At 42.5% G+C, this 17855-nt stretch overlaps 1 protein-coding gene across 3 annotated transcripts in view; it reads right to left on the bottom strand.

Annotated features, from left to right (window-relative positions):
• TRUB2 (TruB pseudouridine synthase family member 2) overlaps positions 1-14852 on the bottom strand; it is a 38020-nt gene extending 23168 nt beyond the window's left edge. The window contains exons 1-6 of one of the 3 annotated variants that reach the window (XM_085611060.1): positions 14731-14852; positions 13611-13783; positions 12039-12176; positions 5682-5756; positions 5340-5401; positions 5019-5100 (exon numbers count right to left, since the gene is read on the bottom strand). In XM_085611060.1, coding sequence (XP_085467186.1) covers positions 5019-5100; positions 5340-5401; positions 5682-5756; positions 12039-12176; positions 13611-13749 — 496 coding nt within the window. In that variant the 5' untranslated portion in view covers positions 13750-13783; positions 14731-14852. The other 2 variants (XM_085611071.1, XM_085611080.1) reach the window with 2 other exon arrangements.
• Positions 14853-17855: the final 3003 nt, after the last annotated feature.

Below are 17855 nucleotides of genomic sequence, written 5' to 3' on the forward strand. Positions count from 1 at the left end.
TTCTTCAAGGTCCACTTGGAAGGGTCCTTAATCTTTAAAACTTCAACCGCGACTTACACGTTGATTTGCACGGAGCACACAGTCGTGTTCGCACACGCTCTCCGTGGGGTTCCTAGTCACTCACCTAGGGTGGTTCCTTGGGTCCCCAGCACGTCTACGTCTTCTCGACATTGTCTTGACCCGAGTCGTGGTTCTTGTACCACTTTTAGTATATAGTTTGGTCTCCCCCTGGGGTCCACCGTGTATTTCGTGCTATTCACTTGATTTCTATGCAAAGTATTGTGTGCATTGTGCATATCTCTGGATACGAGATATCTGTGTGTGTTAGAGAGTATTATATAATATATACATATTTTTATAAATACCTTGTGTGGTTCTTTTTCACTTAATCTATACATATAAGATTGTGTTCTGGTAAACCAAGCTACTTGATACTCCTTCTGGACTAAGCCTGAAGGCTGCTCTCCACAGCTACCACTTTCACATTCACAACTTGAAGAAGAACCTTGCTTGAGCCCACGAAACCACAAAGTGTGATCGCACCCACTGCTCAAGACTGGAAATCCTCACAAAGGAGGCCAAACACTGTGGAGGAGACTCGCGCTCCCACAAGGGCATCTGCCATACCTAAACGAGGAGTTTTAAATGTTATTACGCCCTGCAAACCCAACTGGGCATTCTTAGGCTGTCAATTCCCTGTCCCTGTCCTGATGAAGACCCACACTGACTAGATAGTAGTGCAGATCCTGGGTTGAAACGTTGACAAATATCCCCTGGACCAGTTGAAAGACTCTGCGAAAAGACTTACTTATTCAGTCCGCAGATCTACTTAAATATCTATTTTTCTGGCCTTTCAAATCCTTGAATCCTTCTAGTCACTCTGTATATATTATGCACTATCACCATATCACTGAGCACCACATGTCACCTTGTCACATACTATATTTCACTGTGTGCCTTGACAGCCTTGCAAAATGTAATTTGGGTATTTACAAATGACGCAATTTACAAAACTCTTAAATACCCCATATGGTCTTTGTGTGTGTTGCTTACGACTTATTGTCTTTTCTATGTATAAACCAATGATTGGTTCAATTGTTTAAGAAATAATTTTCACCCGACAGAACCAAATGTTACTTTTGTATACGATTGCCCAGGTTCTGAGGGATACTGGGTTACCCCATTGTTACTAAACCCTCACCACTAATAGTAACAAAGTGCTTAGCCCCTTTGGCAGCCTTACTAATGAGGCAAGGTCCTAAAGTGTGCCCATACTTGGTCGACTGGCTCATGAAGGCTCCTATGGAAGAAGGAGTGTATGCCTTCACTGCAACCTTCATCAACCTCTTTCATCAATTAGATCTGAAACTAGGTTTTCAAAAGTCCTCTATCTGTCCTACAACAAGACTTCAGCTCAGTTCCAAGGAGTATTCTTACGTACACAGCTAATCAAAACATTTCTATTAGCACAGCAGGTTGCAAACTTCGAACATTTGCAATTATCTGTAACAGGGAATCTGTCCCAGTCAGGACTTACATATCTGTTCTGGCCCTAGTGGCATCCTGCATAGGGCCGGGTTCCCTTCTGTCTGATGTAGATGAGACCTATTCAATAAGAGCTAGACCAGCAAGGCAGCAGTCGACTGGATCATGACTAATGCAGTGCCAAATATGTAGATCTGGCATTCGACATACCCGTACCCAATAAACCAATCAAGATGACTTTATCATTTGGCTTGTCATCATAACTAACTCAGGCCGAATTCATTGAGGATGATTTTTCCCAAAAAACAAAAGAAAAACTCTACTCCCACTGACAAACTCCTTCTGCCCAATCAAAAGCTTGTAGAGAGGAGAATGAATATGTGGGTGAAGCCTAATCCTCTCTCTTAGTATTGCTTCTTAAAGCTGTTTTTCTGGTGAGCACATAAGGTATGACAGCTGCTTCTTCCAGCCGGACCTAAAATGTTATGTATGAGGTTGGCGAGAGAGATGATGCAATTCCTTTCTCAGAAGACCATATCTGAAAATAAGGTTCATTTCTCTTTGAAATTGCAATTTATGAACTATCACTTTATGGCCAATGCACATCTGTTGTGCACTATGATGAAACTGCTGAAATACAAATGCGTATTTGCTATGTTGAAGAGTTAATTTAAACACACTCCGTTTTTATGCGTTCAACTTCCTGGTCGTTTTGAGGATGACAGTGTAGTGAATGAGGCGGGAACAGCCATAAGTAAATGGTGGTTTATTGAGAACTTCACGGTTGTGGAGCAAAGAGGGAAAGCTCCACCAGGCTCAGCAGGCAGGACCAACAATAAAGTAAACATACATTCTAAATCACTAAGCAACAGCAAACTTCTACACATGACATCATTAGAACTCTAAAAGATATATACACATTACTACACACCTTCCCTTGTTCACAAACAAAACAAAACAAAAAACAAGCAAAGGAAAAACATTATCTGAAGTGAACAGGTAAAGAATGGGTAAAGAAAGGCCTATCAGGGCAATCAATGGGAATTAAAGGAGGTGTAAACACCTTCAGAGACTTATCTGAAGTACTACATACGCAACACTCACGAACCATGTTTTTTACATTGTCATTCATAGACGGCCACCAGAAGGCATCACAAACGCGACGTTTAGTGAGCGTGGCACCTAGATGCCCTTCATGCACTCTTGTCAAAATGCTCGACCTAAGGGAAGAGGGAGGAATAAGTTTCTCACCTCTTATCAACAAACCATCTTCTAAAGATAATTCATGTTCAATCTTGCAAAAAGGTTGTAACAAGGGAGAGAGAACCTTTTCGCAGGGCCAACCTTTTGTTACTAAGGCACTAACATCTTGGAGAACAGAGTCAGAAAAAAAGGCGGACCTCCATTCCTCCTCGGAAAACCACATCAAGTTGAGGAATATCTAAGGTGGCAACAAAACAATCTTCACAATCTTCATCAACAAGATCATTAAATTTAATATCCTCTTGTTCATTGCAACTGACTGGAAATCTCGAAAGAAAACCTGCCCTGAAATTTTTCCCCGCAGAAATGTGTTTGACATTAAACTGAAACTGCAAGAGTCTAGTGACCATTCTGAGAATCCTGGGCGTGCAGCACTTACTCGTGTTGTCACCTAAAATGCTCACCAGGACCTTGTGGTCAGTGAGGAGCTAAAAACGCTTACCCCACACATAGGGGCGCAACTTCTCTATGGCCCAACAACAAGCTAACAGCTCCTTTTCTATAAACAGAATACTGATGTTAGGTTCCTCTTAACACTCTAGAAGCAAATCCAATGGTTTGTTCAACACCCTCAACCTTTTGAGTCAACATAGCCCCCAAGCTGACTTGGCTGGCATCAACAGTAATGCAGCATTTGTGATATGGATCAAAAGGTTTCAGTGCCTGGCAACTGCTCATCAAAGATCTCACCCGTTGCAAGGCAAGCACACACTCATTGTTCCATTCAAACACAACCCCCTTTTTTAATAGTGCACATATGGGGCGAACAATAGTGGCGAAATCAGGAATGAACTTGGAATAGTATTCACAAAGTCCTAATAAAGACTTAACACCACACTTATCAGATGGAGCAGGAGCATTGGTGATGGCTTCTAATAAACCAGGCTTGGGACTCACACCTTCGAGAGAAACAACATGTCCAAGGTATTCCACCTTATCACAAGCAAACTCACATTTTTCAGATTTGAGAACTACACCATGCTCCTTGAATAAGGATAAAAACTTCTACACTACATCATAAGAACTCTAAAAGATATATACACATTACTACAGTCAGTTGAAACAATTATGAAAGGGGATTTAACAAATTCATTAAACACAGCAAAACCATGGCGCACCCCCACATCAAAAAGATAACCGATTTAAAACTGTTGCAAATGGGAGCCATATAACTGAAAAAAATTGACCTCATACCATCTAAATCGGGGTCCCCTGCTTCACCCAAGAGATGAAGCCTTGGTTTATCTGCAGAAAACATTGTTTTAGTGCCATTCTTTCTGCCATAGAATACGTTTCCTAGATCTGTGCCTCCCAAACTAGCTGCAGATTTGTATTCCACTCGATATGGTCAGGTCACAGACCACACAAGGCCAACAAATATGAATTCAAAAGGGCTATTATGTTTGTCAACACCTTGTACAGGCCATCTCACGAGCAGACAAGTATGGCCAGTTCAGCTTCACGTGGCATTGCTGTTTAAACGTTTTTCTGTACCCATGTTCAGTTTTGGATTTCCTCTGTACAGATACAAACACGCTAACGTCGGAGGCTAGAATGTCTTGCGTTTACGGGCAATATATGGAAGTTAAAGATGATGTTACCTATAGGACTGAATCTAGATCATTTGCTGTGGAATATAGTGTCTTTCTTTACAGCAGTTGCGTCCATTTCAATTTGCCACTTCACCCTTCAAAATGCTCACCCTCACTTCTGCATTCCTTTAGGGACTTTGGAAAAGACAGAATCCTATCCAGAGCTCATAAATGAACTAAACCAAACATGCAGAGAGCTGCACATTGGCTTTCAGACAAGACCATGTATTTTTTAAGGCCAGTAACATCCTATGTCCCTGAAAACTTGCATACAGCACTGAAAATGTTAAGAAAGTATTGTTCTATTGCTAAACAGATTACTGCAGCGCATTATGGTGGATTGTAGGCACCAGAGTAAGGTATGGTGTAGTCAGTGCAAATTGATGGAGCACACATACAACATATTTTGAGTAGGGCCAGAGGTTCCTACACGCCAACCCCCAAGTTCCTTAGTTTTCCCGACATTGTAGTTCTGATTGCAACCACGGTCTTGGGCCCTCACCTTTGAACGACCATGTGATTCTGACCTGCAACTATTGTCTACAGCCTCAAGAGCCCCTGCTAGGAGGGGTTTCCTCCTCCCTACCAAGAATGATTATATATTGGCACAGGAAAGGAAGAAGGGAGCTTGAGATAGGAGTGAACATGTGTAGCCTGGCAAAAATGTGAAGAGCTTACCATAGGTGGTCTTCTCCAAAAGGCGGCCAGTATCAGAAAAGTCATCTGTTGCTTTTCCAAATAAGCCACAAACTGTATAATCCTTAATAAAGAAAATAGTATAAATCAGAAAAGTAGATAGCGACTGTGCCCAGCATATTGTGAGTACAGTCAAGAGAAGTGGGTTAAAGCTGCGCAGGTGTCCTGACAAAGCTACCAAACCACAATAAACTGACCAGGTGTGTCCCACCCACGGCATCATATATTTGACACAAACATGTAAAAAAAAGTATTCCCACCAAACCAGACACAAAAATGTGCAATGTTAAAATAACACCGTACCTTGGTAAAATGGGCGTTGTACATGTCGGTCAGCAGCTTGGTCCCATGGCCCAACCCAAGCACTGAAAGACCAAGCAAAGATGAGAAATTAATATATAAATATGTAGTGCAATTACTCTTTGACCTACCATGCATCTCTCCTTCTCTCTCACACACACAAACACACACACACTTCCTAACGTGCAGACATTTTCCACCCACTCTGATGAACCTCCAACTTTCTCCAAAAATCAAATATATTGTCCAAGAACAGGTATACCCATATATGAAGAGGCAACTGTAAGAGAAACACGAGCCACGGGCAAGCCAAAGGATAGGGCAGAAAAAAGTTGTAAATCTTACCAAAGACCCCCGAGGATTTGACATCCAGTCTGTGTCCTGCGCCCACTTTCAAGTGTGTGTAGTTCGGCCCTTTTACTGTAAAGTGCAACAATGGGATTACATGTAATTGTCAAAGCAGGCACCAAACACCATAAGAATATCCATGCTGGTCTGGGCGACCTCTTTAGAGGGCGATGCTGACGAGCAGCTAGAAATAGAGAGCATTTTACAGGAGGTGCATGTTGCATGATTCACTGCTGATAAACCCAGATCTAATTTAATTTGGAAATAAGACTTATAAACAGAAGTGATGTACATGGTAACATAGTTGGACTTAGGCAGTGAGCACAGCAGGACCCAGGAAGCGGAAGATGGACAGGCATCTATTTGTGAAGGTATAGAACTTTGGCTATGCCCTTGGTTTATCTGTTAAGTAGATGGTTCTCTCAAGCCACTACAGTCCTTCCTGCTCCATTCACGTTTCGGTGATTTTAACGCAGATATTGACAGATGACTTTACACTAGTTTGGAGATGGGGCACGGAAAAGAAGTAAAAGTGGGACAGGATGACAAAGGGTAAACTTATAAACTGAGATGATCACTATATGCTTTGGCACACCCTATATTTGTAGATGCTACATACGTACAGAGGGACACTAACAAAAGTGCTGCATCTCAATGTATCCAAGCACTACTCACATGCAATTAGGGAGAATCGAATAGTCCAGTCATGCCAGACCAGATGGAATCGCTCTCGGGGTAGGCAATAACACTACAGTGAAGCATGTAAAAAGACAAATACCCTAAAGACTAGTAATCATCTGTCACCAATAGTCGCAGCATAGCCTGGTCATGGGAATGGAAGTGACCCATGATGAAAGGAGTACTGCTTTGAGGGCATCCCTATATCCCAAAAGACTCTGACAAGTTGTTGGTGAATGTCAGACAAAAACAAGAGGAGCACCCATCAGGGTACTTGAGGCACAAGTCTCCTGCAGAGGGACACCCACTAAATTGGTCAGAATGACAAAGGAGGAACAGGGTGGCACACTGCTACTGCACCAGAGACTTTGCATGTAACTGGCTAACTTACTTCTATTGCCAGAAAAGGTTGTCTTTATATTAACAAAAACCACTACAGAACTTTCAGGAGTAATAGAAAACGTGGGTCTTTTCACAGCCAGCTTACATTGTGTGCGATAAGGTATATGAAAAAATCTGAATTATAAACTAGGGAAACTAGACCTCTTAGAAGAAGTCGACTTTTCATTTTGCATGTGAAGCCATCTAAACCAGTCAAATCAGAAACTATTTCAAGATAGATCAAAGGTGTCGCGAATGAGGGAAACATAGTTTACAACGCATGCAATACATCGCATGCCATTACAACGACGCATTGTTACATTGCATGCCATTACAACGACTTGCTGCAGGGGGCAGAAGATGTTGGATTTGTAATCCAACATCTTCCCTACTGTTGCAAACACTGGAGTTGGAATAGTAAATTATACTATTCCAAACTCCAGCGTCCCCCACCCCCTACAGCAAGTCGTTGTAACGACTTGCGTTGTAATGGCATGCGATGTAACAATGCGTCGTTGTAACGACTTGCCTTGTAATGGCATGCGTAGAAAACACAGGCGTTGTAATGAGTGCTATTCACGAATGAGGATGGCATCAATATAGTTATGTTTGGAGCTCATTCTGTTCATGATGCAGTAGCTTTGACATCTTCTGTCATCGGTAGAAGGTTGAATGATGTATTGAAATCAACATTGAAATCAGAAAACTTGTTGAATGTTACGTCTGCAACATTTTATCTTAAATCTATTTAGAGAACAGCGAATTTGGTTGTGCAAGAGTTATGAACTTACACATAAAGAGCCTTGGGTCTTAACACAAAATTGCGATTTTAAAAACAAGTGATAATAAATATCAGGATTTCATTGAAGACACGGAGGCTTGGAATATTGCACCCGGTTTTACCAAGCCTTATTTTGAAAGGGCATGTTTAGGTGTGAGTTTATCGATTATGCACTTTGTTCAATAAAGATGCTGAAAGGTGAAATAGCAATGAGAGTAAATTTGTGCTGAGGAACGTTTTCTGTTTTTTATCTTCTGATACAGGATAGTTTCAAAGACATTTGTCAGGTTAAGGGGGAAAAGATTATTGGAGGACAGCAGACGTTTGGTGGATAGTTCGATCTATCGTCCGAAAGATGTTAAGCAACAGAAAACAAACAGACATCAATGTTACAAACCATGAAAAAAAGAGGGACGTGTTTCAGAGACATGTATCAGATTCAATTTTTCTATTGTTATGGCAAAGGAGTTGCTACTAAAGGTTAGATATTGCACACAATCTAAGATTCTGTGTGACCTGTTCACAAATTGCATTCTGTAGAAATTTAGTAGTACAACAGTATTACAAAATACTATTCACAAACCTACAAGTGTAAATCTCCACCTCCCTTATCTTTCCTATGGGGAGATCCTCACACATGTAAGTTTAATACTTAATAGTAAATGTACGAGGGACCATGGAAGTGACTGGAAAAAGAGGTATACTTATTACTCAGGGAGAGGGGGTTATGAAGGAGTAAGGAGAGGTTTACAAAGGGGTTTTGGGGGGTGGGGGTTAGGAAGTGACATGCACCCACCAACAAAAGCTCACTGCTATTAACAAACTATACTTTTACAGTTACCAGCGCCACAAAGGGACCCAAAACAGTGGTAAATTACTCTAGGTCAGAGCTGGAGTAAGTCCAGCATCACACATGGTCAACCACTGGTACTGCAATACCCGCCATCAAAAAATAATGGCGGTAGGGACCTAAATAAAACACCATAGAAAATACTGTTAAATTAAGCTGTTTAAAAGCGTTACAAAATGTAATGTTAAAAATATGTAAAAATAAATCATTATTTAACTATCAAATGTAAGCCTTTTTTGAATTTCTAAATTAATGCAACTCAGTTGTATTAGAATATAAGTTAATAATTATTTTATACATCAGTTAGAATAATTATTAATGAATAATTTTTTTAATACTTCAGGTGGGAATTTATCTTTTAAATTAAACTTCAGAAAATGTATTTCATATATTACATTTAAACTAAATATTTAATTCAGAAGTTAATAGTGCTTGGGCATTTTTTTATTTTGTTCTACTAGTGATATAAGTGCATATAAGCACCACCCTGCGTGCGTACGTCAGTTTCTTAATCTTTATCATTCCGTGTATCAGACGTGGGGCAATTTAAACAAATTGCAGGTAACAGAGGGCCAAATTCTAACTTGGAACCTTATGATGCTCGGGAGTTTACTCCATAGAAGAGGGAGATTGGGGCACTGAGTAATCTGCTATTAGATAGAGTATCCATAAGAAAGAATATTACCGAAGAGAAGTAATTTGTCCTTATGATGTATACTTCAAATCACAGAATCCACACCGTTGCAACAGATACCACAGCAGTATCTCCAAGACTGCAGCATCCGAGGAGTAGACTCAGAATAGAAAGCCTTGTACGACCGAGCAGGCAAAATGGCCCTCATGATAGACTGGACTATCTAGGAAATGTTTGTGTGCACTGACACCTACATCACAACCTGGCAAATTTCCAGAACTAGCCCCTCTCCTCACCAGTGCTGTCATAGCAACCTTTGCTCTGGTGAAATGACCCAGCAGACCCTCTAGTATGTAGCAGCTTTTGATGTAGAGGATACTTCCCTTTCATAGGGTCCTCTTTTGCACCAAATTCCCTAGAAAGAGCTGATCATCCACACAATTATCTTTCTTGCAGTCAATTTACAAGCTCAAAGGCAAAGCCCTCCTAGGGTCAAGCAAATTGAGCATCTCCTTTTCTTTTGAAGGGTGAGGAGGAGCAAAGAATGCTGGTAAGGTAATTGAGTGATGATAAAAAGGGATACTATCTTGGTCAAGTAAACCGCCTGAGTCCTCAACACCAATTTGGTCCAGAAAACAACATAATTAAGCAGGTTGCAGTACGAGCACCTCCAGTTCACACATGCAGCATGAAGAGATGATTGCACTGATTAAACAAGTTTTGAGCATCAGTAGTTGCAGTGAGCAGCTGTGCACTGGCTCATAAAGTTCAAAGCCCACTGGTCTTCAGAAAAACATGTGTTAGACTCTTGATAGAACGAATCACAATAGGTAACTTAAAGAGAGGGAGTTGACCAGGAACACATAAAAAAGCTAAACGAGCTGACAAATTACCCTTAACTGTGCACAATGGAAGGCCTTGATGGGCCAACAACAATGCAAACAGTATATCAGAACGTTTGGCCTGCAACAGATCAAGATGATAGACCCCACACCAGGCTACATACTTCTCCCAGTGACCGGAGTAGATGGATCTCTTTGTTGGGTATCTGGCTGCAAGAAAGACATTTACCATTTCAGGCAGCAAGCCAAAAGAGTTCAACTGTTGCTGCTCAATCTTAACATATGGTGATGTAAATTGATATTCAGGTGCAGGACACTCCCCTGTTGCTGAGAGAGGCGGTCCTCCAGAAAGGAAAGCTATATTGTAGGACAAATGCTCTGGAGCTCTAGGTTCCATACACTTTTGGCACAGTCTGGGGCAATTAAGATGATTGAGGCCAAGTCTGTCCTGATTTTTCTTCAGAACTCGAGGCAGGGGATGTAGCGGCAAAAGCCGTGTGTAAGAGCTGCATGTCCCATTGCAGAAGGAAAGCTTCAGGGTCAGGCGGATCACCCGAAGCTCCAGAACACCGATGTGGAGCTCACTCCGTGCCATCTTCTCTTCCCTCAGATGGTCCTTTAACCTAGCTATGATATATCCGTCACCATCGTGAAGTCTGGGTGGGGTATGGAGAGTATGAAGCCACAGGTCAGGCTGGCACTTGTCTGCCACCACAAAGCCTTCTCCTATTCAATCTGGATGGAGTCGAAGAGGCAGCCTTGAGGCAGAGTCCACTCAAACCGGAGGTTCCGCTGCAAGATACACATGTGCTATCTGACATTCCAGATGTGGAGGTTGCACCAGGAGTCCAAGAAGTTTCAGAACCATCCTTACTAAGACCCATGGTAAAGCCTAAAACTTAAGGATCATATCCTTAGTGTCCGAGACTCGCAGCGGCCATGGAAAGGCCTTTAGCGCCACCATGTCCAGGACAGCCCCTATGTTGATGGAGATCCCCAAGGAGATCAAGAGTTTGGACACTATCCTTAGATACAGACTGCAGCATGCCCGCCTTGAGCAGCCAGCCACCAAGGTACAGGAATGCATGTATACTTTACGGCCAAAGATGAGCTGGGACCACCGCCTTCACTTTCATGAACACTCATGGGGTCATGGTAAGGCCAAAGTGGAACACAGAATCGCAGATATTGCCTGTGGGACTGGAGGATAGAAATATGAAATACACATTCTGCAAGTCAAGGGAAACAATGCTGACTCCAGAGCAGATAGTATGAGAATGCCAACCAGTAGGTGCATTTTGAATTTGTCTTTTCTCAGAAATGCATTTTATTGCCAGACATCCAGGAAAGGCCTGAGGCCTCCATCCTTATTGGGCATGAGGAAATAGTGTGAATAGCACATCTTACCCCTTTCTAAATCTGGCTCCTGCTCAAGCTTAGAGGATGAGCAGTACTTGCATATTGACTGCAAACTCTTCTTGGGCTCAGGCATGAGCAGTACTTGCATATTGACTGCAAACTCTTCTTGGGCTCAGCGATGTAGACTTTAGCCTCCACTCTCTGCTCACTTTCCGGTACATGATGGCATAATCATTTAACAATTTTGAGTCATGATAGGAGCCCAAGCACCACACACAACTTGTGTAAGTCTGTGAGTAACATCAGCCTCCTGAATGTCTTCATATGGTTTTAATTCTGTTGTTTTTGTGGTAGGTATGTTTCCTGGCACACTGCCCAAAAGGATACTGGAAGTTGTGGAAAACCTGGATCTGCATTGAAGGGCACGGAAAGAAAGCAACTAATGTAAGCATGCAGGCTCCACTCTGTCACTTCCAGGGCAGTACAGTCTCACTGCTGAACTGTATGGCTCAAAATAATCATGCACACAAGCACAGCAAAATAATTCCCTGAATCCACTTGGAGGATTTTCTAAAAGGTAACCAATCTCCCCACTAAAAGTACCCATTCAGAATAACCTGTTTTTGAAAGATGTTTGGCCGAATTACAGGATTAGTGCATGCTAATATTTCTGTATATATGTGGGACGCAAGTGTGCTATATTTGTACACGTCTCAACTTTATTTTTCTCTCTACATTGGGCAATTATCTAGGGGTTTTCTGCTAGAACAAAAAAAAGTGTTTCATGATAAAAACATTTTTAAGTCTATTCATGTACCGTTGCACATACCAAGGGGGTGATCTGCGAGGACCGGGAGCGTAGTGGCTTTCAGTGTTAGCTCTGTACTGCTGCTTTCTTTTCCTTCTCCGCCTTCCAAAAGAAAGCGCACTTGCTTCCGAGGAGCTGGTTGCTTCAGGGAATTCAGGTCTGGAGAAAAATTACACACCATGTTAAAGGATGTTTTTTTCACGTAGTGATGGAAATTATAAAAATTCATGTGTTGGGTGTGCTTGCCATTTTTTCTTCATTGGCTGTAAAGATGTTGAAATCCACATTAACCTTGCAGAAGCAGCAGTCCACCACTTAAAGCCAAATACATTTTATTAGCACAGGTTCCTCACGCTTTCCCCTTTCAGACATTAATTCTACTTTGTTGTTAAATCTAATCAGTTCTGTTTCCTAAATGTATACATTAATTATATAAGATGAGAACTGTTACATTTCTACACATCAAGTCACAGCATACACCAGCTCTGAAGTCATTTTCAAAACCTATCTATTTGACAAGCATTATATATCAAGCATGGTACTTCCATCATATTCCCCTACCCAAACCTATCCATTGGCTCATCCAAATACCCTGCATATGGCCCATCTTCTCATTCATTGAAGCCCGTCTATTCTAATGTAAAACTGGGAAGTTCCTGAAGGGTTCGCCTTTATCAATTAAGAACACTTGTATGATTTATGTGCTGTTGCAGTTATTTGGAACTGCGGTTGTAAAATGTGTAATTGATGTAGAATGATCATGCTTACCATATGATAAGCAAACACACGGAGATGATGGATGGAGCACTGAAACTTTTCAGACACTCACCCCCAGTCACAGATCTGGGTTGAATCCATCATCATTCTTTAGCTCACTTCGCCACCACAGTTCAGACCCAGCTATATGCAAATCAGTCTTGACCCTGTGCCTCATGGGAACAGTCCAGCCCAAACTGCCAAAACAGGTCTTCCCTGAACCGAATCAAGCATCCCGGGACCGGTTTCTGGGTAACACCCTTCATCAGCCAGGCTATCTTGAATCCAATGGCAAAGTCCCTTGCTCACTTTGCCAACGGATTCAAGCTAGCCTGGCTGATGAGGGTTGTTGACAAGGTTGATCATCACCTTATCTTTACTCTGCCACCATTACTCGCAACACCATTATGTTAGCAGGACGAGTGCTACTCTAACGCGGGGCTAGACAATTTGAATGCACAATCCATTTTGAGGTAATGGGCATATTGGTGTAATGCATGCTATATGAACATAATAATCATGTCAACCTAGTTGTAATGTGGAAGGAATAGTGACCAGGGGAACGGGAGGCATGCTGATAGGAGTAATGTGTTAGCTATTTCGTAGTTGATATATGCACTTTAGCTTTTGCTATTACACCGGCAAGCAAAAAATCAAGGAGGTATGCCCTTTAAAAAAAAAATCTTAAATAATTCAAAGATAAACCAGGTTCAAACAAATAATTTATCCTTGGTTGTTTATAAAATGCACGCCTATACAACAACCCGCTGCAGATTACCGTTTTTCCACCATCCCAAATACTCACAAGGTTATCTTGCGCCTCTTTTGCCCCATTACCTTTTAACAGGTTTGTTTCCACTGCATCTCGCACCAACTTCCAGTGAACGCCAGGAGGTTTGTAAACTGCAAAGAGGCCCTGAAGCGAGCGCCGGACCGAAGGCGCGTACAAACCAGTTTTCTGAAGTACACCCGTCATGGCACGGCCAAAAAATGACACCCTAGGTCACCACCTGAAAGGGGAAAAAATTTCAGCTTAAATAGGAAGAGTGCCATAGCATTGATCTGAGCTATAAAGGCTACCCAAGGAATGCTGAAACACAGGAGGTCATAGAAGAGCCATTATCAGTGAGTAATTGGTGTCAATATGGAACCACTCGAGCCAATTGATGGGCATCAAGAGCAATTTTATGTTAACGGTCATACATGAAAATTGTCGTTGGTGCATCGAGCAAACATTTACAAAATTGCTTCAGTTTGGGTTATACTCCAGCTTAGATAACTCCCAAGCACCGGTTCCAGCGAGGTGTTAAAAGGGACTGTGACCGGACCAGTGGCAGAAATGCGTCATCACCTTTCTTCAAGGTGCCCCGCAAGAAGGGGATACCACGCTGCCCCAGAAACAGTTGCGTTGTGTTTTGGAACAAGCTCAGCACTATGCAGGCGCGCAACGCCCATTGGGCTCAAAGGGCTTCTGCCCGCCCCCGTCGTGTGGCAGCCTGGGCTGAGACAGCTTCCCGGGCACACACACAGCCGCACCCGAGTATTTGACAGGTCTTTAAAAGACCATTTGCTTGTTAAGGAGGCTTTGTTTTTTTTCACCCACTACTTAGAGCCTCTGCCTATTGTTGGAATTAGTCCCCCCTCCCCCCGGAATTTGGCTCTAGTTGCGCATCTAGCACCATGCCACAATAATTTCACCGTTTGTCAACAACTCCTAACGGCCCTAGCACGAAGCGGCCGGCATAAGCATTTTGTCTAACAATGGAACCAGTTTGTTGAGAAACGGTAAATTAATTATTCAATCCTCACCACATATGCACGGTTTAAAAATAATAAGACAGGAAGTGTGATTTATAGATCTACAATAGGGTAGACAGCTGAACGTGTTCTAGAAATCCAAGGACCTCCAGTGAGTGTGAGCGTTCCCAATAACAACGACCACCTGTCCGCTACTTACACGGATGATGCGTGATACCAGCATCATGCACCAACCAAACTGATCGTTTCAGCGGATGCCTCTCATTTGAACACTTCCGGGTCAACTACAATGAATTCCACAGCCAAATGTATTCTTGAGGTCATCACTGAGAGGGCGGTACATCTACCTTGACCTTGATTGGAGCCCCGCTAGCCAATCTCGGTGCGCACATAGAATTCTGAAGTGTTGATTTGCTGTGAGCAGAATTCTGAAGTGTTGATTTGCTGTGAGCGCTCAAGTGCTTTAATCGAAAGGGAGGAGAGAAGGCGGAGCTGGGCTGGGCCTGTGTCTAGTACAGGGAGGGTCCCCGTGACGAGAGGTAACAAAAGAAAGTGAAGAAAGTGTTACAACTCTCCGTTGCGTGACTGGAATCCGGTAGAAAACGAGACTAGGCCCCGGTAAAATACGTTACAACTGTTCATATTGTGACTGGAATCGGGTAGAAAAAGAGGCAAGGACCCGTTAAAATACGGGCGATAGTTATCTAACATAGCTGGCAAGTTTTGATGCTGCTTATGAGTGTCATTTCCATGTTTGGAATGCGCGTCTGTGTGACATGTGCATGCCTCACGAGTGACGCAGTTCGGTGAGCGTGAAGAAGATATCGGTGTCTAAAATTTAGTCCAGAAGGGACATTCAGAAGTTATTGGCAAAGGTGCAGAATTGGCAGTGCTCAGGTGGAGCAGAGCATCACCTCAGTCTGCAAAGTCATTCAAAGTAGCCCGGCATGGTTAGGTGTAGGCGAATAGTGTGTGAATGAAAATGCCTACTACAGGGTTAGATGACCTGGTTTGTGTGGACCACGGATATGCAGAGCATGTACCAGTTGAGACTGGGAGCTTATCATTATTACTGCAGCTACCTGTGGTCTTAACTCCGCATTTTTGGTTGAGAGTTAACATAATTCTAGCTTTGTGACATTTTTTTTTTTTATTCTATTGAGGACACGGAGGCTCAGATTATACTTTCTTCTTCTTTACTGCCCAAAGCACAGAAGCCAATGAAAACATCAGAAAAGTTATAACAAACACTACAAGTCCCATGAGTCTCAAAATCAACCCCCACTACAGTCCACCAATCATCTCCTCTCAGAGCCCCAAAAACAGCGAGGCACCATCTTGACTGCCTCTTTCTTTGCAAAATCCAGAGTCCAACCATTCAATAACACAAACATCCCTGGAACCATGGAACTGGAAAAAAACTGAAATCTTCCAGAAGAACCTCAACACTCCATCCGGAACGGCGGGAGCTCCAATAGCCATCAAGGTACATTTGACCAAACTAGATTCACTCCTGCTTCTGATCCGAACATTAAGGCAGAAGACATCACTTGAAACTATTCTTCAACTAAAGGGTGGGCAAAAAACATCCAGTAACAATCGTCTCTATGTCATGTTAATATACAAATGTAGTCGGGCAAGATGTTTGTAAGAAGAACATACTTGCGTGACCCAAACAGGTGGGATAATCCTCGCCTATCTGTCCTTCATGGAACTGGAAATTCTTTCGCAAAGCTAGAATTTTTCTAGGTCAGGGCCGGAGGCTCAGATTATGCTAGTTCAAAGCTGATAAACCAAAACAGAGGATGCATGAAAAATAGGTTTCTAAGAAAATTGTTTTAACATAGTCAGACAACCAATTTGCTGCACAAAGAATATCCTCCAATCTGGAGCCCAACACAAAAGCTTTGGAAGTCATAGCCCTTATGGTTGAATTTGCTGCACAAAGAATATCCTCCAATCTGGAGCCCAACACAAAAGCTTTGGAAGTCATAGCCCTTCTGGTTGAATGAGCACCATACATGGAAGTATCAATACTCAGCCTCCGCCATGACCCATCTGACTCAACGAGCCAAAGTCGCGGTAGGCACTGGTTTAATAGTTTTTTGAAGAGATAACAGTTGATCAAAAGGATCCTACAACAATCGAGAGTGCGATCATCATAAGTTTTTAAACATTTAACCACACAGAGTTAGTGATTATGAGGGAATGCTGGATACTCAACACATCTGGACATGGTTTTAATCCTTTTTGAAATAATGAATGGTACACCTTCAGGAGAAAATAACCTACCTACTGAATCCAGTGCTCATACATCTGAAACCCTCCTACACAAAACAAGACATAGTAACAGAGTCAATTTGGCTGATGGCTGTTTCATAGATAATAAGACTTTATTGGGCCATTGTTCAAAGAGAGAGAAAACACAGTTCACATCCCATAATTGAGTATTTCAAGGCTTGGGAGGATTAGCAACTCTAATGCCTTTAAGTAACTAGCAAGCCAAAGGGTGTTTACCTAACGGTTTACCATCCACTTGAGCGTGACCAGCAGGTAAGGTTAATTGAAAGTTGCTTACCGACCTGTAACAGAGCCCAGAAGAGGCACATTTAGAGAGGAATTTAATCTGTTTCCACAGGATCCACATTCCATTGAGGGCACCAACCCACCCATTTCCTCCAAGCTTAAGAATATCATTTATGGGTGGATGGAGCCCAAGCCTGTCATGTGAAGCGGGCAGTGTCCTCCAAGTTTCCATCAATATGGCCGTGTCACCTGATATTTTCCAGGCCATGAGAGTTAGTTGATTCTGGAGAAGAAGGGGATGATGCATCCCTGCAGGTCTGACAGAAGCTCTGGAAACACTGGAAGAAGGAGAGGATGGGTCCTCAACATTTCTACATAGACCAGAAACCAGAACTGGGTCTTCTATATGGGAGTCACGCGGACAAGCGTTGCTCGTTGTCTCCTGACCTGAGCTGCCACTCTGGAAATCCTAGCGAAAGGAGGTAAAGCATAATTCAATAAGTCATCCAATCTTGCAGTAAAGCATCTGTGAATAATGCCACTGGGTCTGGTCTCCAGCTCTGAAATTCCTTTAGTAGATGATTTAACCTGGAGGCAAAAGGGTCCACTTGGCAGGGGCCCAGGATCCATTGAATCAGTTGGAGAATTTGCGAATTAAGTTTCCAATCTCAGTGATCCACTAAGAATCTGGAGTTGCAATCCACTACAATGTTGTCCTTGCCCCGTAAGTATTCTGCTACCACAGTGATCCTTTGTTAAAGGCAATAATGCCAGAAATCCTGGGCTATCTCTGGTAAC

The sequence above is a fragment of the Triturus cristatus genome, chromosome 1_2, assembly GCF_964204655.1.
Source record: "Triturus cristatus chromosome 1_2, aTriCri1.1, whole genome shotgun sequence".
NCBI classification, from domain to species: Eukaryota; Metazoa; Chordata; class Amphibia; order Caudata; family Salamandridae; genus Triturus; species Triturus cristatus.